Genomic DNA, 27453 nt, shown 5'->3' on the forward strand with positions numbered 1-27453 from the left:
AAACAGCCATTTTTCTATCCAATTAGCAAGTCACAAAAAATTGTACAAATTCCTATAGAGGTCTTCAATCACATAATTCTGCATTATAGAATGAAGAACTGTGCCATAAAAAGGTTAGGGCAAATTACAGAAATTCCTATTGTTCTTTGACAGACCTCTCATCAAATATTCTATTGAACCAACACATTGCTCAACCCTCTGCAGTATATATCTATTAAGGTTATGCAGAGAAGTCCACTGAACCTGCATAGGGAGGGCAAGTGTTGGGTAATTCCACTGCATGTAAAATTAGAACTGAGATTCTTGAAGATGAATCACTATTTTAAAAGAGTCCCCTCAAACAAGCTGAGATTTTTTCAAGACAAAAACCAGGGACCATGAAAATATTTAGAGAGAAAGATAGTTACAGCATTACAGGATTTTTAGGGCTTTGTTTGTTTGTGTAGCCAGTTGTATGAAAGCTTGCAGGAATTAATGAAATAAGAAACCTGAATTAAATCAGGGTTAATGAGATCAGGAGTAGACACATCATTATTCAAATCACACACCATGTGAATAGTATGCACTGCCAGACTTGTAAATCAGAGATTAGAATTTAACACTCTTCCTTCTGCAGTCTGACAGTTTAGGGCTAGAGGTCTCTTTATAAATATTGCTGGCATCCACCTGCCACAGCTTCACAAGACAATGTATTATGATTCCAGGTTTTCCTGGTGCTAAGTACCAACAATTTCAAGATGTAACCGATGGCAGAAGCAGTTCCTCAGCACTTCTGACAGTCATGCTCCTCAAGTCTTACAACCCTTGCAGCTGTCAAGCAAAATTTGTTATTTAATTATTTTCCATCTTAATTGGACCTTTCTTCCTGCAAACATTACAGCAGGTACAGGTTAATTCATGTAGTTCGGAATGGGGCGATATACCTTATGGATTCCTTTTTGTCTGGATAGCCTTTTGAGTTCTGGCATGTTGCTGATATGCTCAAACCCAGAGGTAGTTTCTTAGGGGAAAAAAACCCCAAACTGTATGAAATGAAAATATTCAGAACAATTTTAATAATCCCCATTAAAAGATGTCCTGGAACCATGGAAATTCCTTTATAAAATGTAGGTCACATGTTTCTTTGGAGGTATTAGACTTAATTCTAGAGATCTGATATTTAGAAAAGATAGCCCTATTCATAAAATCTTAGTAGCTGGGAAAATTGACCCAAACCTTAACCAATGGGTCTCAAAAAGCCTCTAGAAATGCAGCAGCTGTCCTCTACACTTGAGACTGTTTTCTCTTAGTAGAGTGGAGGTCGCTGGACAAAGATTTTCATAGTAGAATTTTTTAGGCTCTTCATATATTCTGTCTGCTCTTTTACAGCTGGGAAAAAAAGAAAAAGGAGGGGAAAGGAGATGTATAGGTCAAGCTATTCTAGCAAAACGACCTCCTATATCTTGGTTTTATCCAAGAGAAAAGAGGTATAAAGAATGCAAATAGAAGAAATAACCATGCTCAACACTGACCCAGAACAGCAGAGAGTGTTGCTCAAGACTAAAAAATGTGTGATGGGTGCTACAACTGCTTGAGAGAGTTTGATATAGCATTGGTATTTGTAGGAGAGGTGCAGCCTAGCGTCATAGATGGGAGAAGATTTGGTGACCACAATCCTCACCTCAAATTACTTAATCTCATAGTTACTCAATGTTTGCAAAAGAGATTGGCATGCTACCTTTGAAGTCATGCATCATACTGAAACTACCTTTGCAGTTTCTCAATCTAGTGTTTATTCAGCCATCATGAAACTTTAAACAAACCTGCATGGCTATCAGAGCCACACAGGCTTACTGGCTTGTATTACAAAACAACCAAAACTGTATAGGACATATAATGGTCAAGTCCACATGAGAAAAAATGATGTGTACCTGCTTAGCACACTCAGCAGGTTTCCTGTTCACAGACAAGTTGCATAAGAAAGTATGATCTTTATTTGCATAAGTCTCCTTCCAAGCAGAGACAGCTATTTTATGGTTTCTCCCAACGTACCATGTGGTACCAGTATGCTTGAGGCTCACTGTTACTGTAAATAAGATAGAGGTAAAAGAAAAGCACTGATTATGCAGTTCTGTTGAGGGGAAATGAAAGTTTAAAGATGAGAGTTAAAGAAAGAAAGCAGACAGCAGGTGCATAGGAGTCATCAAGGATGATGAACTGGTGCAGTCTGACCATATATAAAGGCATATTGGAGCTCCAGAACTGAGTCCTCTGAACCCGTTTGCCTTGCTGAGCATCACTGAATGATGATGCAGATGATGCAGACTGATTCAGCCAGCAGAAACAAGATTTCAGCATCTACAAACACCCAGGGAAATTTCCTTTAGGTATTTTTAAATTTAAAAACTTAATACATTAGTTTTCATTTTTACCTTTAAACAAGAATCAAGAGGGAAAAGTTGCATATGTCATACGTAGAAGAAAGACCTATTTTTTGATCTAAGCATTAACAATTCTTTTTACTCACCAATTTATCAAGAAAATATTTATTCATTTTGAACATTTGATACACTCCTGGTCTGAGTATTGTGACCTGAGGGAAGACACTGAGTGTTACTCCTCTGTGTTGAAGAGGACTCACCTACATTTCCAGCAGACTTTAGTGCAACTTTAACTATTAAACTGCTATGACTCCAATTATATATATGCAGATCTATGCCTTAAAATTCTAAATATTGACTTATACAATTCTCAGGATGACAGGAAAAATGACAATATATGACTTAGATTTTGTTCCCCAAGAGCAGCCTTCCTTGAAAGTAGCTCCCTGCCATAAAAGATAAATGTGTATGCACAATACAAATCATAGAAAATTAAGACAATCATTGGATAATTAATATAAATACAAATATCTCTTGAAAAGAATGGGGAGAAATCTCACTTAGCAGAAGGAGTATCCTTCCATTTGTAGCAAATATTGAACTTAAGAAGTTTCAGGCAAAGCAGAGAAATTTGCTAGGCAATTCATAAGAGTACTCTATCCACCCTGCTCCTCAACTGTATTTTTTACTGGGGAGGCAAAAAAACAACACTCCTTCTTCTAGATACTCTGATATCTTCTAGAAATTACAGGATATTCTAGATGTATTTAGATTTAACCTCCTTCACTGCAAAATGCTTTAAGTTCAGATGCAGGGGTTTTTTACCTTTACAGTATTAAGCTTGACAGCACAGCATAAACCATTTCTTCCTTTGTTTTCATTGGGAGCCCTTCTTGATGCATTTCCTTCAGGCCAAGGAGAACACTTATACTCAGGCAGTCCTACTGATTTTAACAGGCCTCATCAGGAAATAAAGTTTTTAGGCCCATTCCTCAGGAAAAACAAGACCTCAAACCTCTCAGCCCTTCTTACACTTTGCATGCACATTTCCTCTCCTCTGTGATCCACTAAATGGGGAAATACTGAGAAATAAAGAAATTATCTAGGAACAGCCACACAGCAGTGGTTTAAAGAAACACCCAAACATAGATGTGCTCTATTTTGTAAACAGCATACTCATAATCCCAAATCAACTAACAGACTCCTTCAAGAAAGTCATTAACCCCTCTAGACAAGGGCTGTGGCGGACACTTCCCAGAATTCATGGGAGTGGTGGCCTGGGAACAGATACCGCTGAAAAGGAAACAGAGCTGAACACACATAATACTATACTGAAAAGTACAAAAGGCAAAGCTATGCCTTTTTATCCCAGAATAAAACTGCAAAGAAACAAGGCCCATTGAGGATATTCTGCTAGAGGAAGATGAATACAGAGTAAACAAGCAGCAAACAGATCCAAGGGCCTGGGAAGAAGCTTGAAATCCACAACTGAGAGGAAACCCCACACAGGGCTGGGGAAATGGAGCACAATTGTAAACTGATGCTACACAAACTGGTTTGGATGTGTCTGCACTGCTCCACACAACACAGAAGTGCTCAGGGGCAGAGGTGGCTCTCACTAACCTATAGGCAGGGGGAAAAGCAGACTTGGGAAAGGTGAGCAGTGTCTCAGTGCATCAGTGCACCTGCTAGTGATGAAAGCAGGTAGCTGTAGCAAGTACCCATTTAAGGGAATGAAACTCATACATTCCCATAACAGTGTCTCCATTTAGCCTTCAGTCATTTAAAGAAAACGGGCTGACCCTACATTTGGTCACTTTTCATCCATTTTCTGTCCCTCTGTCATGTAAGTGCTGCTGCTCAGTCAGTGACTACTGCATTGAATTAGTGAGTATTTGCAGGTACTTTCAGACCTAGGCATTTTCAACACATATTTCATTATCTACCATCAATGCTAACACTAAATTTAAGTTGTCACATGGAAAGAGTTTGTTTGCTTTGGACTTAATTTTTTCTGAAGTACTTAACAGGGTGTGAACAGTGACAAGAGTCACACGAGTACACTGAACAGCCGAAGTGCTGGGGAAAGAGCCTTCACCTATAAAGGGGGGAGGCGAGTAACTAGCCTGGTCAAACGTAGTTGGTAATTACTAGTTAATCTGCTAAGGCCAGGTATTCTAGCAGCTACAAGAAGCTCCTAAACCAACAATTTAAACACTTTGAATCCTTAAAAATCATGTTTATCTTTCTTACTTAATATGTTTTTTTAAAAAAATCACTTGCTTCCTCATCTAAATAAGCTTTATCTCACACTCGCTGTGACCAAGCCCACACAAATAAACATTCAATACCTGGAAAAAGTCATTTAAAAAGGCAAAAAGGAAGCTTGAGTATAATAAGGGTGATGCTGGCCAAGTATTGGTCAATTCCATATTTCCTGTATTTTAAATATTTATTAAATGCACACACGAATCAAAATAAATGGTCTGGTCTCCATTTATTTACACAGTTACACAAATCCTGAAACAGAACCAACCATCCCTTAACATAAGACCATTGACAGTTTAATAGGAAGTCATTTATTTGTCATTTAGAAAACAAAGGTTGGAGACATAGGTAATCAAAACAAGAATTTCAGCTTCCTTTCTCCCTCTTTATCCCACAGTACAATATTTCGTCCTCTCATGTTCTCCTGTACCTCATAACTCTGCCTTCAGTATGACAGTTTCACACATCAGGGATGAAAAATAAAGCTGTTTGGTTTTCAGTAACATGAAATTCCCTCTCATACTTCCAAATTTTGTTTTATTCAAATCTATTCACAAGATACGTACCAGCAATTCTCAGGGAAATCCTATATATCTACTTATTTGTCTTAGTTTATCTCTTAAGTTCTTCCTACTCAAAGTTTAAATTTCAAAAGTAATTTTCTATACAAAGATGCTTCTAAGGCCAGAAAATAAGACTCTTTCATTTAGTTGCTCAGGTTTCCTGGTCACATCAAAATATTTACCCAGATTTCTGAAGTGCACAAGGAAAACTGGAAAAGCATACTATTCCCTTTCCACAAAGTCACAACTCTGTTCTTGTCTTTGGATATTTATTTTCATTCACTCAAAATCTGGGGCAGTTAGCCACAAACTACATTTTCCAGCTAAGTACTGTAAAAACATTGCTAACCCTGAATTCAGTAAGAGTCTGCTGAATACTTTTACTAGCTCTTCAAAACTAATATTTTTAAAACAAGAGAAAAAATCTATTAAATAACAAGAATTATCATGACTACTTGTCTTGCATTCTTAATTCACAAACACACACACACATCTCATACACAATAAGGTTAACTGAAAGAAAGCAGAGAAAACTAGAATCAATCTCCACAGTGTATTTCTAAAAATAATTAATTTTCAATGTACCCTCTGGAGGACACAGCTAAATTTTACTTCCACTCTCTTCTCACATCATGTTTTTAAATTTCTTTCCTTATTTTAACAGTATGAGATGTCCAAAAGTAAAGATGCCCTGAAGATTATTTTGACGCAAAATATTTTCCACGCTCTGCTGTTCTATAATGAATAGTGTCTTAGGACATTATTTTGTGGAAATGAATACCAAAACTGTTCAGTGTATTTAACATTTTTTAAAAATCTAAATCACCACAGTATATGTAAAATCCTTTTGATAATGTATAAGGCAAGAGTGTACTAAATTGACATTCATTTATACGTTGTTTCATTTTGTAAGCTTTATTTCGTAAATCTAATATTATCCAGTTAAGTGGATGCTTTAATGTAATTATTTAAAAAAGAACACTCTGATTGTTTTGATTCCATTCCCCAGTCACTGCTTGAATGGCTTTCTGTTGGATACATTAGAAAATTACCATGATCACCAGTAGAAATTCTGTCCAAATGGATTTTAAGAGAAAGCTGGCAAACCTAGCTGATGCATGACACTTGTGGGAAGTTGTCCAGATTTTTTCATATCTTCTTCTTGAAAAAGCTATCCCATTTAAATGCTACAAAACATGGAAGTGTTTATTTAGATTTTAATATGTTGACCTCAATTCCATGCTTGTGTGATCCAGTATGAAGCAGAAGTAGCAACACTGACATCACGAGCATCACCAGTAACTCTGCCCAGGCAGTAACAACAGCCAGTACCTGGCTGAAAGAGTTGAGAAGCCTTCGATTTGCAGAGCAGAGAGCAGTGACTCAACCAGGTTTAACAGTACAAGAAAAACTGCTTGGTGGCTCTCATACTGTCACTTTACACATGAAAAGCCAGCCTTATACATTTTTAAGGATGTTCCTAGCAGCAGAAAAGTGTATTAGACATGACATTTTGTTCTTCAGAGGAAGAAAACTCAGAGTTGCACTATCCAGATGTCAGAGAAAACAAACATACAGAACCCAAGAGCACCTGTATCTGACCACAGCCAGATGTCACTTTGCCCGTTGCAGCGATGTCACCCTTACCACTGTAATATTCTCAAGTCATTACCCTTTATGCTGCATGTGTATCCTCCTGAAACACTGAATCTCAGGATGGCAAGCACTAAAACCACCATAAGATACTGTATCACTACAGACTGTCAAGAAAAAAATAAGCCCCAAAAGCTGAAATACGGGTGTGAAAATGCAGGTTTTATTCACCATATAACTGTACCAAGCTGATGATCATTTCTAAAGCAGGTTTTTATTTCAAACAGCTGGAAATTAAAATTCAAAGACATTAGAACCAGCCCCAAAGCCTGTACACAATCAAAGTTCATTTTCTATCGATCCATTTGCTTGAGGACAGAAGAAAAGCAAAAGCCAGTTGCGCAGCTCTTATTGCTACATACCCTCAAGGGAGTGAAATCAGCTATGCTAACTGAACAGCCATCAAAGCCTGTAAGGTTTAACTAAAACACAAAAAAAGTCGAGGAATCCTCAAAATGGGGGTGGGATAGGGCACAGGAATGAAGATAAATAAGAGGGAAAAGGAAACTTAGCAACATGTAATGCAGGTAAGGAGCCCTTCAACATCAATGTATTCTGCCTTCCCACACAGCACTCTGCCTTCCACCCTCAGAAACTATAGAGGGTACTCTGTAATCTTGTTTGTTTTTAAAAGGAAGCACATATGCTGAATTAGAACCAAGACCTACTGAAAATGTCTGAGACTGGGAAGAAATACTCCAAACACATTTGCACAGAGTATTGATCTTTTATCCAATGAAGTCCAGTCAGTTTTTTCCCTGGTGTGTTGAGGTACTCTCGTAAATTCACAGCTAGAGTAACTATGCAAGAAAGCTTCCAGAGAGGCTGGGGACTGGGACAGGCTGCAAAACAGCCTCTCTGAATTTCCTTAGACTACAGCAGAGTCCTGTAAACACCCTTTATTACAACAGCTCCTTTACAGCCTGTAAGTATGCATTAAAATAATAGGAGGCTGTGCTGTTGAAAGGGGGAAAAAATACAAATTCTAAAATTACAGGTGTCTACAATAATATAGTAACAGCTCTGGCTACCAAGTTTCACCTTATTTTATGTGGTACTTGAGGAGAAATAGAGCTTGTCACCACAACTCCATATTCCTATAACAACCAAGGCTTAAAAGAAGAGGGAAAGTGGGGAACTTAAGTAATGAAAAATGAACTGGACACTTTGAACTGGGTATTAATAATCCAGCAGGTTGGGCATCAGCTCCAGTCAAAGATCTGGCTGTGGAAAGTGAAACTCTCTCCCTTGAAAATCAAGTCAGTCCATAGATTAGGCTGCTAAATACAAAACATGTCCTAACAGAGCCAGAAGTCTGGCAAACCAGGCACTGGGTCTAGAACAGCAGGAACACATAAATCAGCAAGCACTGGTAGTCTACTGTTTACAAAACTCAAAGGGGAAGGGAGTGAATTTGCAAATTATTTTTTCTCTAATATAGATAGGTAAATTTAAATAAAAAACACATACAAAGAGACAAATTTCTTACTAACTATGACCTGTTCCAGGTCATAAGTCAAAGTAGTAAGAAAGAAAGTAAGAAAGTAACCTGACTAGTTACTTTCCTGAGATCCCTGCTCCTCAAGGATAGCAGTTACAGCACTGCATGACAGCTGCAGGTTAAAGTTAGCACCTGTACTTTCTAGTGAAAAATAATTAGTATCTGCAACTTTGTACATATGGATTATGAGTGGTAAATACAGGAAAGGCTTAACTCCATTATATCACAGTACTGCAATGAGCAGGAGGGGCATATTCACAGCAATTCTCTCCTAGGCTTACACACAGAGTATTCTCAATCTGATGCACAGATCATTTCTGTAAGATATTACTTGTGAAAACAAAGGTATAAGGAGTTAAGAAGTACAGTGAGCTGCATAGATTACTTCCTAGCAGACCAAGTACCAAGCTACCTATTCAGTAAGCTTTTATTCTTTTTACTTTTAAGTGTACATTTCTTCTATCAACATATACTGTACACTTAGTCACAAGTACTTACCTGCCTTGGGAAAAGGTCTGATGTTACCCTGTCCTTCTCCTGCACTCCGTGGGGTGTAACCACTGCTATACTTTTGGTTTGTCCTACAGTTTTCCAAGGTAGAAAACTAAATGCAACTCAGCCACCTCCTCTGTCACATTTAAATTATAAGTGACAGCTTACTTGGAAGACCTAATTTAAGAAAGAAAACAGGCAATTTGAATAAGGCAGAGGAGGTTGGACTTTCTTTTCTCAAAAATTCACAATGATTTTTCCTGAGTGAAAAATATCAAGTAAGGAGTCAACAAGATTAGATAACAGCCAATTTTCATACAAATAAATGGAAGAAATGACATTTATTGCATCAAACAATGCAATCACAGCCCATAATAAAGACCAAGATGGGCACTGGAACTAGACACTCAAAGTATTTCTTCAATATTCAAAGCATCAAGCCCAGAGCTGGTAGGTTATGCAACATCATACGGAAAACAACAAAAATGGTTTAAAGGCAGTTTTATGCTCCCATTTTGAGAAGTAACAAGAAACACTCCAGTGACGGGTTAGTTCAGAAGAGCCTGTCCTTCTCAGCTGTTGATTACTGGTGAGTGCTGGGAAAAGGGCATTGGACAAGACACACCAGGACTACAGCAACTCCTTCATGTTCAAACCGTAACCTCTGTTCCCATGCAGGGAGGATGTACTGATGTCCACGTACAACAGTACATCATGTACAACATGTACAACATGCACTGATTTGAGGCAAGCAGCCTGTGCTTTCTTTGGTTACCTGCAGAAGACCAAGTCCTGCAGTCCTACTACATTACCTCACTAATGCAACACTTATGCACAGGTGCAACTGTTATCTGAGCATTTTCAGTTCTTTTGCCACAACCTTTCAAAGGCTAGGGCAGCCCTCAGTTTTGCAAAGTGAGCTTGAAAGAAGTGAGAACTAAGATCACCATGCTATATAGAAGAGGTACAATCCCTTCCATTACACACAGAAAGGAACTCCAGTTGGCACAAGAAAGGAAAACAAACATGTATTTTTAACCAAAAGTTTTGAATTTAGATTTAAATAGCTGTTACCTTTTCCAGCTGCTAAAGCAACACAACAGATGACTTGCAAGCCATAAACCAGGACATACATTTTTAAGCTTCTTTTCAAAATCGCAGACTAATTTCTTATTCCATCATGCCGAAGCTCTTAAAGCATACATGTAGAACTCAAAGGGAGAGCCCTGTCCTTCTCTCTTCCCCAAGGTACTAATTGGAATGTTCCTCTAGGCCCAAGCCTAGCCATGTGTCTGAAGCAGGTATCTCCACACTTTATTGGCCATAATATGGAGCAAGCAATACTCAAGAGTTCTTCTGCTGGTCTTCAAGATATCCATAAGACCCAACTACTCATGCAACAAGTTTGCATGAGTAGGCTAGGCTTTTTCCTTTCAGGAGTTTGGGGAGGGTTTTTTAAAAGTCTTTGTTACTAGGTATGAAGGTTTAGATTCCACATAGCAAAAAAATTCTAAATCCACCAGGAAATGCACTCTAAGCTTTCTTACTGCACTCAGAGTGGAGCTGCAGGGACAATCAAATTGCTAACACAGACCCAGGAACCCAATCCTACAGCTTAAAAAATGTGCTGAATTGGTGAAAGGCTGCCAGACACCCGGGATCATTGTGAGCTGCCATGGTTACTAACTGGGGTTTAGCTCTGCAGGCTCTAAACACCACCGTGCATAGAACCAGCTATAGAGTTAATTAGCTACAGAGAAAGGAAAAACTTGTGTGGCAGAAGAGGAATCTCACATGGACAGTCATCTGCAGCTTAACTATACGGACTTTCCATAACCCTTTCAAAACAAGCATAGAAGATATCAAAGTTATGGCCCGTCCTTTCAGTTCTTAAGATCTATTTCAGGATATTATCTCCAGTTTTTCCATCCCCAGACCCCCAATTACTCTACTTCAAATAATTTCTGAGGCACAACAAGGGACATCTCACTGCTTCTGCTTCACAATCCTGTCAGCACATCTGACAAACGCTTCAATAAAATAAAAAAGGAGAGGAGAGGGGGAGCTAAAACTAAAAATGGGTGAAGGTGGAGTTAAACAAAGTGAAGTAAGATATTGGCATCATATTTTCAAGAAAAGTTCATCTAAAAATAATACAAGAAGAAATATCAAATAATTTAAAAGGTCAACCAACAGAAAATGCATTTTATCAGTTATGTTCTTCACTATTAACTCATCAGAGCTTTGACAGATCCTGCTCAGCTACATCACTTCTGAGACCTTTGCAGTTAACACTAGGCTGCTTCAGGACGGCCTCCACCTCCTCCTTCTCCTCCTCCTTTTAAATTATTTTCAGAAATACCATACAGTATGCCTAATAGGTGAATCACAGATTCTTTCTATATGCTCTCAAAGACAGGCAAATTAATTTTCTTCAGAGTAATCAATCTTATTTAAGTAAACAGACAACTCCAAATGTAATTTTCACCTATTTTTTTTAAATTAAGAAAAGAGATTTCCTAAGATGGGTAAGGTATCCATAAGTGCATTTCATTACTAGAAAGTTTTTTTAATGAGGAATAGAGCAACCTTTCCTTCAAAATTAAAAAAAAAAAAGTCCTTTTATTTTTTTTAAATTATATGAATGTGGTACTTCGTGCCTAGACTACAAAAAAAAAAAGGAAAAATGAGGCAGCTGAAGTAGTTTATCTCTTCCCCACTACACATTCTGCACTATCTCCGTTCCCATACAATCACAGCCACAAATTCTTCATTCAAAGTCTAGCAGAACAAAAACACACCACATGCTAGCCCACCTGACCACTTTAATACGCCTAGAACATAAATCTAGATGAGTGACACAGCTTCCCCGTGTGCCTTCAGTCCCAGTACGCACCCAGGATCTTTGGAGAGAGGCTCCCGCGCCGTCTCAGCTCAGGGGCAGCCACCTGGGTGAGCTGCAGCAGCAGCAATGGGAATGTGAGCGCAGGGCAGAAATCATTTTGTGAAGCACTGATTCCACAGAGATACCAGCCTCCCAGTGAGCCTGCTAACAAACTGGTTTCTGGCCAAACAAACTACTGCCTTTTACACAGACATCCCCTTCCAAATAACAGTGAGAGTAGAAGCAAAGTTTTAGCAAAGGTGACGAGTGTATGTGTTGTGTTCACATTAGCTGCTTCTTTCTTCATATTAGCTTTGGCTTTGCCACATGAATCTGAACATATTAAAAAAGAAAAAGAAAAAAAAAGTCTCATCTCTCCTTCCAGCACCACCAGAGTCCATAGGGTGAGGAATAAGGGTACATTGTAATTCTTTCAGTTACATGTACATAATGTAACACTTGATTCACATCGCTATTTTGCCACTTACACAGGTTACAGGATGTTTTATTTTTAAATACGCTGTAAATGTCCCTCTAACTAGTAACATACAGTAGAATCAACCTACTAGGTCATAACAGCAGCCAATTCAACTCAAAAAATGCAGTGCTGACACAGTTATCTTGGGTTTGGGGGGGTTTTTCCAACTGAAGTGGTAAGCTAAGATTCCATATGGATACAAAGGATTTCTGCTTAAGTCTCCCTCCTCACTAAGATGCTTCATCAGATCACACCTCAGCTCTCAGCTGGGCTGACAGTAGCTCCTCTCCCTCCCAGACCCAGATTCTCCATTCCCCATGCTGAGCACTCTGTGGAGGACTTTACATACCCTGTGTTAAATGGCAAAATATGGTGACACAGGCCATTGAAGGACTAAAGAAACATGGGGGGTTTAAACTTCTTTTGTCTTAGAACCAGATAAAGGAAAAAAAGAACTGTAGGAGATGAAATGCATTCCCAGACTCCTGAGAGAAGTGGTAAGAACACTGAAACAACAATAATGTGTATTTTCATGAGCAGTAAGAGAGCAACCACAGATTGTGAAACAACCCTGGAGGACTTTATTATGGTGATTCAGACCCATTCACCAGCTCAAGGGAAAAACAAGCATCCTATCACCACCAGCAAAGAGTCAGTCAGTTCCCACCTTCTCACCCCAAACAGTTTGCACCATTTTGTTCTAATAACATGCAGAGGCTTTCAGAGGGAGCCCATTCCAAGTCCAGCTGAAGGATCCAGCAGTGACAGTTCTGGTTGAATGAACACACCATTCAGGACCTTGCTATTGCCAGGTCAGACAGCATGTCAGCTGGAAAGGGAAAGAATATTAAAAATAAAAATATCCCTTCATTTCCCAAAGGGGAAGCCCTCATAATGAAAAGGCTTAGAGTGATCCCTAAGTCCCCGTTCCACAGCACTCGTTGAGATGTGCTCAGACAAATAGGTGAATCCCTACATTAGACTTCATGCTGTTAAGAAACAAAAAAAGGTTAACAATACTGTCAAAAGTGGAAATATTTCAACTGTGCAAGCAAGTATGTTTACTCTTTGATAACCTTTAACAACCTTTAACACAAAAAATTTTGGTTTTATTTGAAATTAAAACTATTTAGTTTCAAAATAGAGAACAACTTTAGAGCATACAAAAATTCCTGATTTTAGTTTTCATTCCTTTTTCTACTATTCATAACATCTTTAAACTGTCTGCACTGAGGAATAAATTCAAGCAGGATATTTCTAATGCAATTACTTCCCTCATAATAGTTGTGTGCTTCTAAATCTATTTAGTGGGCTCTGAAACGGTACAGATTTTGTAAGGCTCAGTACTATCTCTGCCAAGCAATGAGCAGATACAAGATATTTCAGTCAATATTGTACCTATTTGTTGCCTCAGGAGACTTTTTTTTCCCTATGGCATATAAGGAAATACATTTTGCTGTTTTGTGATTTTTTTTTCTTCCAGAAAAAAAAATGTAACCCAGCACTAACAACTTTGCATTTCAAGCTGGAGCCCTTGTATTCAAGAGCTAACAGTTTAATACGTACATGATGCTGCACAAACTGGGAAACAAATCTACATTATGAACAGGACAAGTAGTACAATATTTTCAGGAAATAAAATTTTACTTAATTCTCATAAGCCAACTGTACAAATATAAGATGAGTCAAATGTAGAGCAAATAATTATTAATCAAATGCGTGGTACTGTTTGGCACATGGACATAAATCATACATAGAGGTAACTATGCCTCTTACTAATAATAAGTTTTATACCAGATAAATGAAATTTTCAGCTAAAAATCCAATTTATCTTTAAGTGTTTGTTGATATTTATTTCAAGCATCTTAGATGAAAACAAGGCTATAAAATTTGGCTGAGGTAGTAGTTAAAATTTTACAGCTTTTTAATAGTTTGCTCAAATTAAAAATAGGGAAATGTTTATTTTGTACAAAAACATACTTTCTTTGGTTCCGAAATATTTCCTTAAAGCTACACTTTAAGTTACAAACAAAACTGACCTACTTTTGTCCTCTTGAAAATGTAACTTATACTGTACAAATTTCACAGGATCCCTGTAGTACTCTCCATTATTGCAAATAATTTCCCATTATAAAACCTGTGTTTATCTAGGTATTATCTTGACAATTATTTTTTAAATCTATATTACAAAATGTTTGATATTTTAAAAAAAGAAATGTCAAGATCTCCTTCTTTTATTTCTAGTAAGAACCTACTTCCAAGGGAAAAAAAAAAAGCTTAGGACAAAGTAGCTTTAGCTATCTTAAAATCCTAAACTTTCGAAAAATACAAGTTTTAACATGTCATATACAAGGAATATGCTTTGTGGTGTCCACATTAAAATCTCACAAATATGGAAAAAAAAAATTAAAAATTAAAAAAACAACAACAAAAAAATGTACACAGCTGACAGATTAATTAAGAGTTGCTAGGATCTCCATGGATTTCATTGTCACTCACCACTGCCACATGTGCTGGGATGCTCGAGTGTGTTCACTGAAGGCTGTGAGCAGGAGGGCAGAACTCCCCTCTCACAACAGCTCCCAGTTGTGCCAAGGTGCAGAAACCAGCCCCAAGACTGAGCCCTGTGCTTCCAACAGCCCCTGGCAGTACCACAGCAAGAGGGAATCACCAAAAATCACATTGGAGGAGCAAAAGTACTGAGGAAGGAAGAGCATTTATATTGAAATAAGGACCTAGGTCAAGAGCCTGTTGGGGAAGGAAACAAGGGTGAAGCAGAGCAAATTCAATGGGATAACCTGAGATGCAAGGATGGGGAGAGGCAGAGGAAACATAGAGCCAGGGGAAAGAGGAGGAGGCCTGGCATGGCTGGAAAGAATATGATAAGCTTAAGAAACCCCAGAGGTGGGAGCGAGGAAGGAGCAGTCAGACCTGACAAGGAAGGGAACATACAGGAAGGGCTGAAGCTTAAGAGTAGAAAGAGCCGGGAGGAAGGAAGGGAATAACCAGATAAGGAGCCTGAATAAGACAGTTGAAAAGGCTGAAGTGAGGCAGGAGCATTGTAGAAAAATAGTCTGCTACCCTGTAAGTAACTCAGTATGATGGCTTTCCTGAAGTGCTGCACACAATTCTGCAGCAAAGGGCTAACCACACTTAGGGAGGCAAAGCAAAGGCCTGGATCAATCAGTGAAAAGGACACTTGAAAGGAGAAATCAAAAGATTTCTGTTTGCTACATTGAAAATATGTGTGATTATTTTCTAAAAATACATCAGAGGGGAAGGAATAGTAAAATAACAGGAAGAGAAGGAACTTTTTAATCAGAAATACAAGTCATGAGAATAAATGAGCCAAGATCTCCCAGGAATAATTTTATGCTAAACAAGTGAGGAAGTTATTTGTAGTTGGGTTTTTTTGGTGGTTGTTTTTTGCTTGGTTGGGATTTGTTCTGGTTTTTTAAATCATAAGAGCAGTATCTTCAATAACATCTAAAAAGCAGAAAAATAATGTCCCTTTTTTAGATGCAAAATACCCTCAAAGCTGTGTCAAGCTAGCAAGACAAAATTCTCCCCCTAAAACAATCCCTCCATCAACACCTTTAAATCTTTCAGAGTGGAACTTGCTGTGCTGATGAGATGAGCTCTCAGAGCTGTCCAAGAGCAGCAGAACACTCACCTGAAGGCTCTGTCCAACAGGGTTTTAAGCTGGGGCTGCCTTTCTTCTCCCCTCCCCCCAGACAGCACCAGAGCTCATAACGTGCTCCACTCAAAAAGCACACGTGGTTCTGCTCTCTGCCAGCTTTGCTTTTAGCCTCTTAATTTCCAATGGCTACAGCCAAAAGCAGGGAGCCAGAAAAACATGATTTACTGAGACCAGAACACAAAGACAGCATTTTGTTTTGTTTTGTTTTTAAGCTCTGTACTCTGTCTGACTTTGAAACATCTGTAATGCTTTTCTGACATTTCTGTGTACAACTCCTCCACAGCTGAAGGAAAGCAGCATTAGAGGAATGATTTTTTGCAATATAGAAATGCATTCTACTGAAAGACCTCTACACTGGAACAACAAGACTTCTGGATCTATTCTGGGATACAGTGTAAGTCAAATGTAACACACAAGCACATCATCTACTTTGACAAGAGGTTTTGTTCTGTTTTTAACTGCTATTTAATCAGCATCCTACTCACATTTAGAGTAGATCTGCTCATACTTAAGGGTGAAGCCCTGTTTCCATTAAATTAAATAGGAATTATAGTATTGAGTGGAGACCAGAATTTTACTCCAGACAAAACATTTATCTTGGAACTACAGAATGCAGTAGTTACAATTGTTTAATCTTTCCATTCAGGAGAAAAAATGGTACAATATACCACAACTGAAAACATTCCATTTTTACTTAACCAAAGTGGTTCCAAAACAACTAGATTTTCCTTTAAGCAAAATTATCTACAAATTAACTAGAAGAAATTCATCATTTGTCAGTTGTTTGCTAGGAGGAAAAAGACACACTGGCCCCACAACAGAGAACTCCACAAAACAACTTGTACATTAATTGTATGTTTCATTCAATAGTTCCCAGGCACACTTCTAGTGAAAAAAGGCACAAAGCCATTTCACTGTTACGTATGGCATTTCGTGTAATGAATACTTTTAGTTTGCATGATTACTTTCAAAAGGTCTTCTTCATAGGACCTCTAATAAATATTTAAATGCGAGTGAAAACTCCAGCTAATCCATCTTCCAGCACAAGCAGATTCCAGGCCACCCACATATCTACAATCCTTTTTGCCCTAACTCTTGACACCCAGGATATTTTATGTAATTTATGTGTAAAATAAAAATACTTCCTGTTAAAGTCACACTGTTTATAGATGTCCTCCAACCACAAACAAAGGGCTTCAGGTCTGATCACACCCGGACCTCAAGGGTTTTGTTCAAAACTGATTATTCCTTTCTTTCTCTTGCAAAGAGAATTTTGAAAGCATGTCCCTCTCTTAACCAGTTGTTTTGCCCACCTGCACATACAGGCACAGTGACAGAGGCTACTCCAAATTCATGTCTTTGCCATAGGTCAATACTAACTTTCATGTATCTTGAAAGCTTTCCCATACATCACAGTCCCCATTCTTCCACAAAGGCTGACAGTAGGAGAATGCAGGAGACCAACAGCACACAGAAAGGTACTCTCTCTCACAGGGCAGCTTCCACCTCTGGCACAAGCACTCTGAAACCAGATCAATAAGAACAATGGAAGTGACTGAGTAAGAATATCCAATCACGGTGAAAGGACTGCTTAGAATCCTCCGAACATTCCAAATGAGATTAAATCCTTCAAAACGCACCACAAGATCCTGTGTCCCAGCAAGAATTCTTTGGCATCTACTGTCTGTTTCTCTATCCTCACACTTTCTTAAAAACATTCCTACAGTAAAAGACATGGCTGCCTAAAATCACCCTCAGTTGTCAGCTTCCCCCACATTTTTTAGATCAATATTTCCCAGTTGTTGCAGCACACCACTGTCTAGGTTTCAGTATAGCTTCTTCTCTTCAAAAATGTGAAGAAAAAATAAAAAAGAAAAATCCCAGATGGAATTCAGATAATCAAATGTTACAAAAGGCCGTTTTCCCTCAGTAAATGCTGAGAAATAAATGCACTCAAACTTATTATCAACACATACGTCCCCACATCAACAAAATTACTTGGATTTTTTTACATTATGACTAGAAAAAATAGAAAACATATCATTCTAAAAAGTACAGTTCAGTTTAAAATGCAGCTGAAAGCTTCAAACCTAATTGTAGATTTATCCTTGTCTGTGTTACCTCCTAACTGCTGCACTGCTTTTAAGAAACGATGAAAATATATATCATGTAGGTAAAATAATAACAAAAAATTAAAAATCACAGTATATTGCATTCACATTCTGTGAGAACCAGAGTTTTCCTGCTTGTACAGGTATTTGCTATAACACAAAGCAGCATTCAAGCATTCCATCTCTTCTGTGATAAACATAAGGCTGTATTTTCATTTCCTCACTATGAGTTTGATTCAAGCTGCTCTGCATTTAGAGCTGACTGGCAGCTCACACTGAGCACCAGCTATCTGGAGGTAACCGCTCTGAGTGGGCTACAGGCTGTTGCTCAATGGAGTGGTTTCTCTAGAGCAGAAGAGAGGGAGAGGGAAGAGGAAGTGAGAAGGGGAAGAAGCAAAGACAAAGAACTCTCACGGGTAGTAAATGTAAAGATAACGCTCTCGGAAAGTTTCTACAAACTTCGGAAGCAACCTTAAGAAACTTCAGTGTATCCAGAAGTGCCATGCTGAGAAGTCAAGTAACCATGGCAGTCAGTGCTCACCACCACCCCACCAGGGTCACCATAAAGCAAAGCCCAGCAGGCAGGGGTCATAACTTCAAGTAAGGCAACAAGAGGACAAGAACACTCCAGGCACACTTATTCTCTGCCTACCACCACAGCTGCAGCACTGTATCTTTGAGAACACTGCCCTGGACATATAGATGCAGGCAGTCAGCATCTACAGCTGGCAGGATCCAAGCCACATCTATTTAAATACTGAAATCCAAGTTAGATTTCCTGTGGCAACACACTGAGCTTCCTGGAATCCCTCAGATCTTCAAATCACCCCATTGCAACTACATCCCTATCCTATCAAATGCATGTTATTTCCCTGAATGCCAGGGAGAAAAGGTACTCCTCTCAGCTCATTAGCTGTAAATTACAGCGATTACAAAAGGCTAGTCAAGAAGTCTCCTTCATACCAACCATACATAGCATGAGTGATCATTTTACAGAGATGCTTGTGCAGCTTAAGCTGTTGTGTTTTCTTTCAGTATGTGAATTGGTGAGTGTACAGCCATAGTAAAACCATGCAAAGGCACTTCTTAAAGTAAATTCCACCCCAAAGACTTGTTGTCACAAGTATGCTCCTATAATAGTTAGAGATGTCATTTTTTTTCAGGATTTATTGAGACATCTGCAGATTACCCTTCTCTTTCCTCTTGCTTCCATCATGGCTGACATTAGACAGAACTGGCATTCAAAGCCAGCCAACAGGCAAGACCATGTTTATTTCTAATTTATTTTTATCTTCCATGTGCTTATCATTTGCTTGAATCTTTCGTATCTCTTTATCCACCTTCTTGTTGAAAGATTTGTAGTGTTTGATTTGTATTTAGAGAAAAACAATGAATAATACAAAAAAATCTCTTGGCTTCCTTCACACCAAGGGATGAGGTCATAGGGCTGTTGACAATTATTTTGAAACAATCAACCTTTCATTGAGTGATGTGATCGTGCACATTCACACAGCTTGATAAAATACAGGCTTGCTCCTATCTAGAGCCTCAGGATTGCAGCCATGATATAAAATAGTACTTTTCCAGGGCTGGAAACATTTTCTAACAATTTCACAGACCAAAAAGAGACACTATCTTTCCTAGTACTTAATCCCCAAATTTGAACCATTGTTTCCTACCCCTTCTGTGCTCTAAAAATGTGGCTTTTAACAGACAATTCATTAAAAACATAATTTTTCCTAAATCATTTTAATTGACGGTAAACTTCAGTACTCTGATCATTTCTACAAGACAGGCTTTCCAGCTGCCTTTCCATTGCTCCCTTTTAGTCTCAGGAGCTCAACCATCAGCCACAGTGACTTGCTGTAGCACTGCAGAGGGAGGGAGGGAGGAGGATAACTCATCTGTGTCTCCAACCGGATCTCTGAAGAGAAGCTTCAGCTTAAACATGAGCAAGAGAACAGTCATTTTAAAAACAAGAAAAGTACAACTCTGACTCCTTCAGATGCTTCTTGGGAGTCAAAAAAAAAAAAAGAAGTGGCAAACGAACAGAATGACTGTCTGAGCTCCTTGAACACAGATTAAAGCAGCCACGCTGGGAGAGAAATTGTGCCAAAATTGTTTGAGGTGTCCAAGACCCCAAAAGGGCTGTGCCTACCCAAGGAGTGAATAACACACTTTATACCTCGTTTTTGGCATGGTCTCTGGCACACCTGTCAAAGGAAGGTTTAGGAGTAACTAAAGACTTGCATATGTTTGCCACTTCTGTGCAATGCAAACAGTTCAAAAGAAGGAAGAGGAAAACAGGTGACTTCCAGGGTTCATGATGCTTCTCAGTTAATGAGGGCAATTTCACAAACAGTAGAAGTAGCACAAAATCTCCAAAACTGTGCATTTCAAGATGTTTTCTTCACAGCCAGTTTTAAGGAGTTTCAAAACAAGGAAAACTAAATCCATAAATCCTGCATGCTAATTATTAGTAATTTTCCATGTCCTACCAAATCAGAAGGGAGAGGATACTTTACTTCGTTGATCCCATCTAATTAGTGCATTATGATCCACAGGCTTCTCCATCAGTATCTCATCTTCCCCTTTGTCCCAGGGATAAGAAACTTTATACCTGGTTTCTCATATTTTAAAGTTGGCATCAAAGGCATGACCTGAAATTATAGCTTCCAGTTTTAGGACAGTAACATTGTGCACAAGCACACAAACTTTCTTTATAATTCAGCTGGAATTTTTGGGCTGGAAATGTAATCTTTTCAGAAGTCTGAATCTTTTCAGAACTCTGTTTCCCAGGCCTTACAAAGCAGTGCTCTTTAGAGAATCTGCTCCTCCAGCACCATTGGTGGCCAGAAGTGCAGGTGCAGAAAAGATCCTGTGGCTCCACACAAGAAGGAGCCCTGGAAAAGGCTGACACAGGCTCCCAGACACAGCCCTGTGCCCAGCACCTACCACAGTGATCAGGAACAGGACCACAAGTGAGGCTGCTAAGCCAGGTTTTGGAGCAAATTCCCAGGCATCCTCTGGAGACCTGAAACACATTCAGACCCAAGAAAGTGCAAGGGTAACTTGCTGCCATTTTGCAATGGGGATAAACTTCCTAAAAACTAACATTTTTTAAATAACTATAAAAATTCAGGTTCACTGTTAAAAACAACAGAAAACCACATTCCTGCTTTGTACCCGTGCTGCATTCCTGCTAATACAGACACAGATACTTCCTCTGAAAAAAACCAACTGCTCTGGTACCTGAGAAGGACTTCATTCAAGAAATATAATAAATCCCTAGTGTCTCTGCAAGATTTGAAAGCCCATTCCAAAAGGTGCAAAAAGAAAAAAATTATGAAGACAATGATACACTGTTATATGCTTAAAATATGCTTAACAACATTTCAGGAATTAATGAAAAAAGTTTTCCTAACACTTCCACTCATTTCTTTTAACATTGGTAAGAAAAATCCAAGCAGCATAAGACAGTATAAATCCATTGAGACATTCCCTGAGGTATGTACTGCATAATAGCTGCAGTGGAAGCTATGCCAGTAACTAATTAAACTTATGCCTTGGGCTTTAGTGATGTCAATTCATCTATTCAAAATTTATTCTGTTTTTAAAGAGCAAGTAGATAATTTTCTCCATGAATTCTATCATTTTAAAAAAATTAAAAATTCATTACTTAAGATCTTTTAAAGTAGAAATACACTGTGGAGAAAATGTGTTTGATATGATAGACTATCATATTTTAATAAATGCAGTAAAGTTTCATGCCCTTGTGAATGAGGTGGTCAGCCCATCCAGGAAGGTGGAAACTTTTTCCTTCCTTACAAGAAATGGATGAGTACACAAAAAAGCTTTGCTCTTGACAAAAGGTAGCTTCTAAAAACTCCTACAGAAAACAAGCTGCTCATCCAAGATGATAATTTTCACACTACATGACAACTCTTACCTCAAGAGTTACCAGTTTTCCTTACATTATGTGGCGTTTTTTGGGCTGTAAAAGTCCTCAAGGTTGGGTTATTTATGAGAGTAAACTACAGCAATAGTTACTCTTCCAATTTCAGCAGAAGGGCTATAAAACTATGTAGAAATAGCTTCTGGAATAAACTGTTACAGCCTTTAGCTCACCCTTGTTGCTTCTGTTAGCATCTTCTCATGAAAAGAGGACAGTCATGTCACTTCCTTCCATGGTTCTTGTTACAAGGTTTGCAAGAAGGCAGCAAAATTATGACAGTACCTCTTCTTTTTAATTGCATCAGAATTCAGATTCAGTCTCTTCCTAGTTGTTGGTAAATTCCAATTGTTGCAATTCCACTTTGATGGGCAAAATAACTTCCATATTAAGTAGTAAATCACCAGAAGTTCTAGCTCATCCTCAGGCCCCACAAAGCTAACAGAGCCCTCTGATCACACTAGTTGCACAATCATTTTAGGGACACTAGATTCATACAAACATGTTGTCATTTGAATCAGTCATGTATTACCAAAAAGAAAAAAAAATATGTATCTGACGCTCAAATCAGAAACATATTGTCATTAGCTGCCGTTGCTTTTGGCATGCTACTCTGAAAACACAACTACACATTACTTCTCTTTGCATCAAATCGTGCTTGAATTTATGTAAACATTGTGTAAGTGGCCCAACTTCACAAAGAATGAAACTGCTGTTTGCCATCTGCACTGGTAGGGTTGTACCGCACAACATTAAGCTTTATTTAGCACTGTTTATGCTCAAAGTGTCCCCAAACAATATTAACCAGACTGGTTAAGTTCTGGTGTCAGAGAAGCCATGACAGCAGCCATTAAAGAGCTTACAGAAGTTCAGAGTGCATGTTCTTCTTGAATGTTCAGACCTATTTTACTGTAAGCAGATACTAGAGGTGTTCCTAAGTGTTTTATAGGCAAAGGGACATAAACGCATGAACAATTTTAAATAATGTGGTCATTAATTAGATATTAACCAGGTATTCAGGAGAAAGTAAGTTAGGGTCATGCAAGTGTTCAGTTCTTAACATGCTGAGTACTTACAGCCCTAAGGCCTGAAGTATTTATAACTAGCTGCAGAACAAAGACGTGCTGAGCTGCTCTAGCAGAAATTCATCAGCATCAACAAGAACTGTGTCCTGTATGTTCCAGGGGTGCTGTTTGCAGAGATCCCAAACATAAGAAGTCATAGCTGACTCTGATCTTTAGATGCAGCCAAGGAAGATGGTCTAAATACCACTTGCCACAAAGAGGAAAATAGACTTCAGAATGACACTCAGCCTCTGCAAAGGTAATAGATGCAAGGGCTACCTTCTGCTACCTCACCTTAATACCACAAAACAGATCCAACTGATTCAACTTTAAAGGTTTTGTCCTTAGACTATTAGAATTATTTCTTATTAATATAATTTAAAAGAGTGAGGATTCAAGAAAGAGAAAGACAATAAACAAGCTCCATAAGCGTGTCATTTTAAGTGATGACACTGGTCCATGCAGTTTGCAGTGTTTTCTGCTTCTCCTTAGAGACTGTGAAAAAACTCAGAGTATGGTTTGGAGATAGAGAAGACACACACACACACGTACAGAGTTATATATTACAATATTCAAGCAACATCATAAATTGAAGAATATGCATCTTATGATTAGCAAAAGGCAGTGCAATCCAAAGGGAGCCAGACAATAGACTACATGAGCTTTGGATCAAATCCATTAAGCTAACACTGTAAACCACCAATATGAAAAGATTTCATAAAACAAAGCTATGCAAAGTAACTGCTGGTGAGTATCTGTCAAAAGTGAAACCCCAAAACCAAAAAGAAAGTCAAAGAAATTGATTTTGATTACACAGTTTTTATTGCAGTTTTAAAGGAGGCTAATTGGGGGGAATCAATATAAAGTCACCATGGACCATCTGAAAACACCACAAGACAAAAATCTGTTACAAACACAAATGTCTGTCTTTGGCAGTAGACGCTGTCACAGGATTTTTAAATCCAAGATCTCATCACTGCTTGTATTAAACCTTGGTAATCTCAGTACAAATAGACTGAGGGCCCTATGGGGTGGCTCCTAAAAGCCACTCTGCTCCACCCCAGGGCTCCAGTTCTTAACTTCCCCTACTTTTACTCATCTTGTCCCTCTGTCTTTATACCAAACCTCTGTGAAACAGGTGGAGTAGAGATGGTCTACAGTGTTTATGCTGAGCAGAGAAAGCCATGGGGGCATGCTTAGTAACAGGGTGATAACTGAGGAAGAAAATGCAATAAAAAAACATCCCAAAAAAGAGAAAAAAACAACCCAAAAACCCCAAACCCAAAAACCCTAAAGGAAACACAGCAGAGCTGTTACTCTGCATTTGAGCATTACTCTGTATTTCCTCCAATCCAATTTCATATTTGTGTTGTTTGGAGTTTTTTTAACTGCATTTATATTTTTCAACACATTACCCTGTGTTGGAGTGCCCTGTCCAAGACTTTTAACCCCGACCCAGCGCTTCACTCCCTTTCAATCACCCTTCTTAAATTCAGCCCTCATCAGCCATTCAGCAGAAACTTCTACACTGGATACTGTCCATTTTCATCCTTTTATTTTTTGATTTTTTTTTTCTGTTTTAACAGTGATCACCAGTTTTAATTCTTCAGAACAGCAAACATGTCCCAGCCATTATAATCTTCTCCTTTAACTGCTCTATCATAATTTCACTGTTCCTCTATTTTCCTAATTTAAATCTAATACCAGTTTTTCACAAGTTTGTCCTAGAGAGGCAAATATTCTATTTCTAAATGTAATCTAGATAATTTTCTGTCTTGGCTGGCCTCTGCCAAGTGTCACTGAACTCAGGCACAAAATTCTACTGCAAGATTTTGTGGTTTTTTTACTTCTCTCACACAGGTACAGTGTGTTTAGAATATGGCTGCTGAAAGTAAATTTTACTTCAAGACAGAATGGGCTGCTCAAATACCCTATTCTGAAAACATCTTGTTCATACAAAGCTTCTGTCTTAGCAGAGCCCTCCATGAATGACAAAAGAGGAGTGTGATTCATTTGGCAGCTAAAGTATTTAAATAGTTCCACAATGGCATATGAAGCCCCATACACATCACAACTTTTTATTTCCCACAATCATTTTTCTTTTCCTTCTCACTCAGTCATTTTTCTCTGAACTATTAAATCCTTCTTTCCCCTTCGTACAATTTGGGAATTCTCTGGCTGTAAGAATTCATAAGAGAAGGTTATAGTTAGCAGTAAAAGAAAGAGGGTTGTAGGGAAAAGATGGCTCTACGAGAACTGTGAAATGGAGGCTATTTCAGGTAAGTGAAACACCCAACACTCATTCAATGTGTAACTTCTTCAACAAAACTCATCCCAGTCAGCATCCTGCTTACCAGATAGCACACAAATGTGGCTCTCTGGCTGACAGATAAAGTCCACAAATTAACACACACTCTTACACACAGTCAAGGTAGTAAAAAACAATTTTGGAGAAAAGGCCAAACTGAATGTGTTTGAACCTCAAAACTGCTAAAGAGAGAAAAGCAGTCTTGATGACATGAAAAAACACAAACCAATCATTAGTGTACAGCTCAAAAAAAACCCCAACCTTATAATGAGATGAGTTTCAGAGAGAGTTATAGCAATTTTGACTAGCTAGAGAAAGATATTAAAAATTCCTGTGATTTTCAAAACACCACACAGACTTTGCTTCTTACATAGTTTTGACTCCATTTGACAACTACAGGCCCATGAATTGATTTACAGGTTACTGAAAATGAGAGAAAAAATATTAAATGGATAATGGATGAGTCAAACTCAATAAAGAGTACAATACTAAAGTTTAATCTGGGTTACTATGCATCACTCTTATCATGGCACGTCTGTCCAGCATGCACTGTAAAATAAAACGCAGAGAAAATAAAACATGCTGCTTGTATTCTCAAGAGAAAGAAAGCCTACCTTACCACACCATCTCAAGCACAGAGAAGACCTTCCAAGCCTGTTTAAGGACAAAGACTAAACAGAATTGATTAAACACCATGGAGGAAAAAACCCCCAAAAGCCATCTTAACTCACAGGAGGAGGATGAAGTATAAAGGAACATTTCTAACCATGAGAGCAAAGAGATTCTGAACCAGCATTTGCTGGGCACAGCAAAAACCCAATGAATCTTCATAAATGTGAAACTTGGGAGCCCACAAGAGTAAGGGGATGATCTAAGCGACGTTTTCCAAACTCATCCTGTGCCCTTGCTCTCTCATTCCTACACCATGCCATACATACACACACTTACACACACATTAAGCAGTTACCTCAACCCTCGCCTTTCTGAGTAATTTGAAACTACTCAGAGTAACATCTTCATTCATATTCTGATATTTTTATTTCTTTGTTTGCAAGTTTTCTCAGCAGTTACCTCCAACCATTCTTCTCCCTCTAGACTATTTTACATCAGACAAGTCCTGAATTTGTGTTGCTGCCTTCACAGAATATGGATATTCTCTGTAGCTGCCTTCTTTCACAAAGGGCTACTTATGACTCGTAATAAATTATCAACTCACCACTTCACAGTTAAAGGTCACTTCAGAACTTGTGGCATATAAGAAGGAGGGAGGGAAAGGGATGCACATAAAAATACAACCTAAAGAAAGCTAGGTTTTCTTTAAAAAAAAAAAATCAACTAAAGGCACAGTTCACTCAAATGAACTATTCAAATGCTTTAAGAATCATAATTTCATAATTTACTAAAACCTCCTTCTTCATTCTTGGCATAAGTGCATGTGTGTGTGTAGGCATCATATCTTTAATTGCAGTGTGAAAAATGCTGCTCATTGAAAGAAAAAGTATGTAGTTATAATTAGAAGTGGAAACTATAACCAACACTTTACTTGATCATACAGAAAAGGCATTGCTTAGTCTCAAGATAGAGCCTCTAGGTGTCTTGTACTTCTAATAACACTCCTGTTTACTACTCGATAGTTGAGTGATCCCTATTGAGCCAAAGTACTGCAATCCAACTAATTCCTTTTACAGGCTCACAGAACAGCCAAGGCAGGAAGGCAGCTCTGCAGATTGCTTAGTCCAACCCAGCAGCTCAGAGCAGGATCAGTGAGAGCAGGATACTCAAAGCTGTGTTCAGCTGGCTGCTAACTACACTCAAGGATGAAGGATCCACAACTGTGTGGAGTACCTTGGACAACCTGTTCCAGTGTTTGGCCAACCTCAAAACATTTTTTCTTATGTTTAAATTATTCTGCCGTATTTCTACTCATACCCATTGTCTCTCCTCCCTTCACTGTCTACTGCCAGGAGGACTCTGGCTCCACTTTCTGTACTCCAACACATCATGTAATCAGACACTTAATAAGATCAGCCTGAGCCTTCTCTTCTCCATATTGAACTGTCCCATCTCTTTCACACTCTCCACAGATCTCACAGGCTCCAATCCCTCAGCCATCTACATG

At 38.5% G+C, this 27453-nt stretch overlaps 1 protein-coding gene across 6 annotated transcripts in view; it reads right to left on the reverse strand.

The window, feature by feature from the left end:
- SH3KBP1 (SH3 domain containing kinase binding protein 1) overlaps positions 1 to 27453 on the reverse strand; it is a 214638-nt gene that overhangs the window by 146810 nt on the left and 40375 nt on the right. Inside the window, exon 1 of one of the 6 annotated variants that reach the window (XM_039551263.1) lies at positions 2507 to 2566. The exons of the other annotated variants lie outside the window; for them this stretch is intronic. Within the exon in view, the coding sequence (XP_039407197.1) occupies positions 2507 to 2542 (36 nt within the window). The 5' untranslated portion in view covers positions 2543 to 2566. Of the gene's footprint in view, positions 1 to 2506; positions 2567 to 27453 lie in introns of those variants that run through there. 6 annotated transcript variants of the gene reach the window in all.

The sequence above is a fragment of the Corvus cornix genome, chromosome 1 (genome assembly GCF_000738735.6).
Source record: "Corvus cornix cornix isolate S_Up_H32 chromosome 1, ASM73873v5, whole genome shotgun sequence".
Classification (NCBI taxonomy): domain Eukaryota; kingdom Metazoa; phylum Chordata; class Aves; order Passeriformes; family Corvidae; genus Corvus; species Corvus cornix.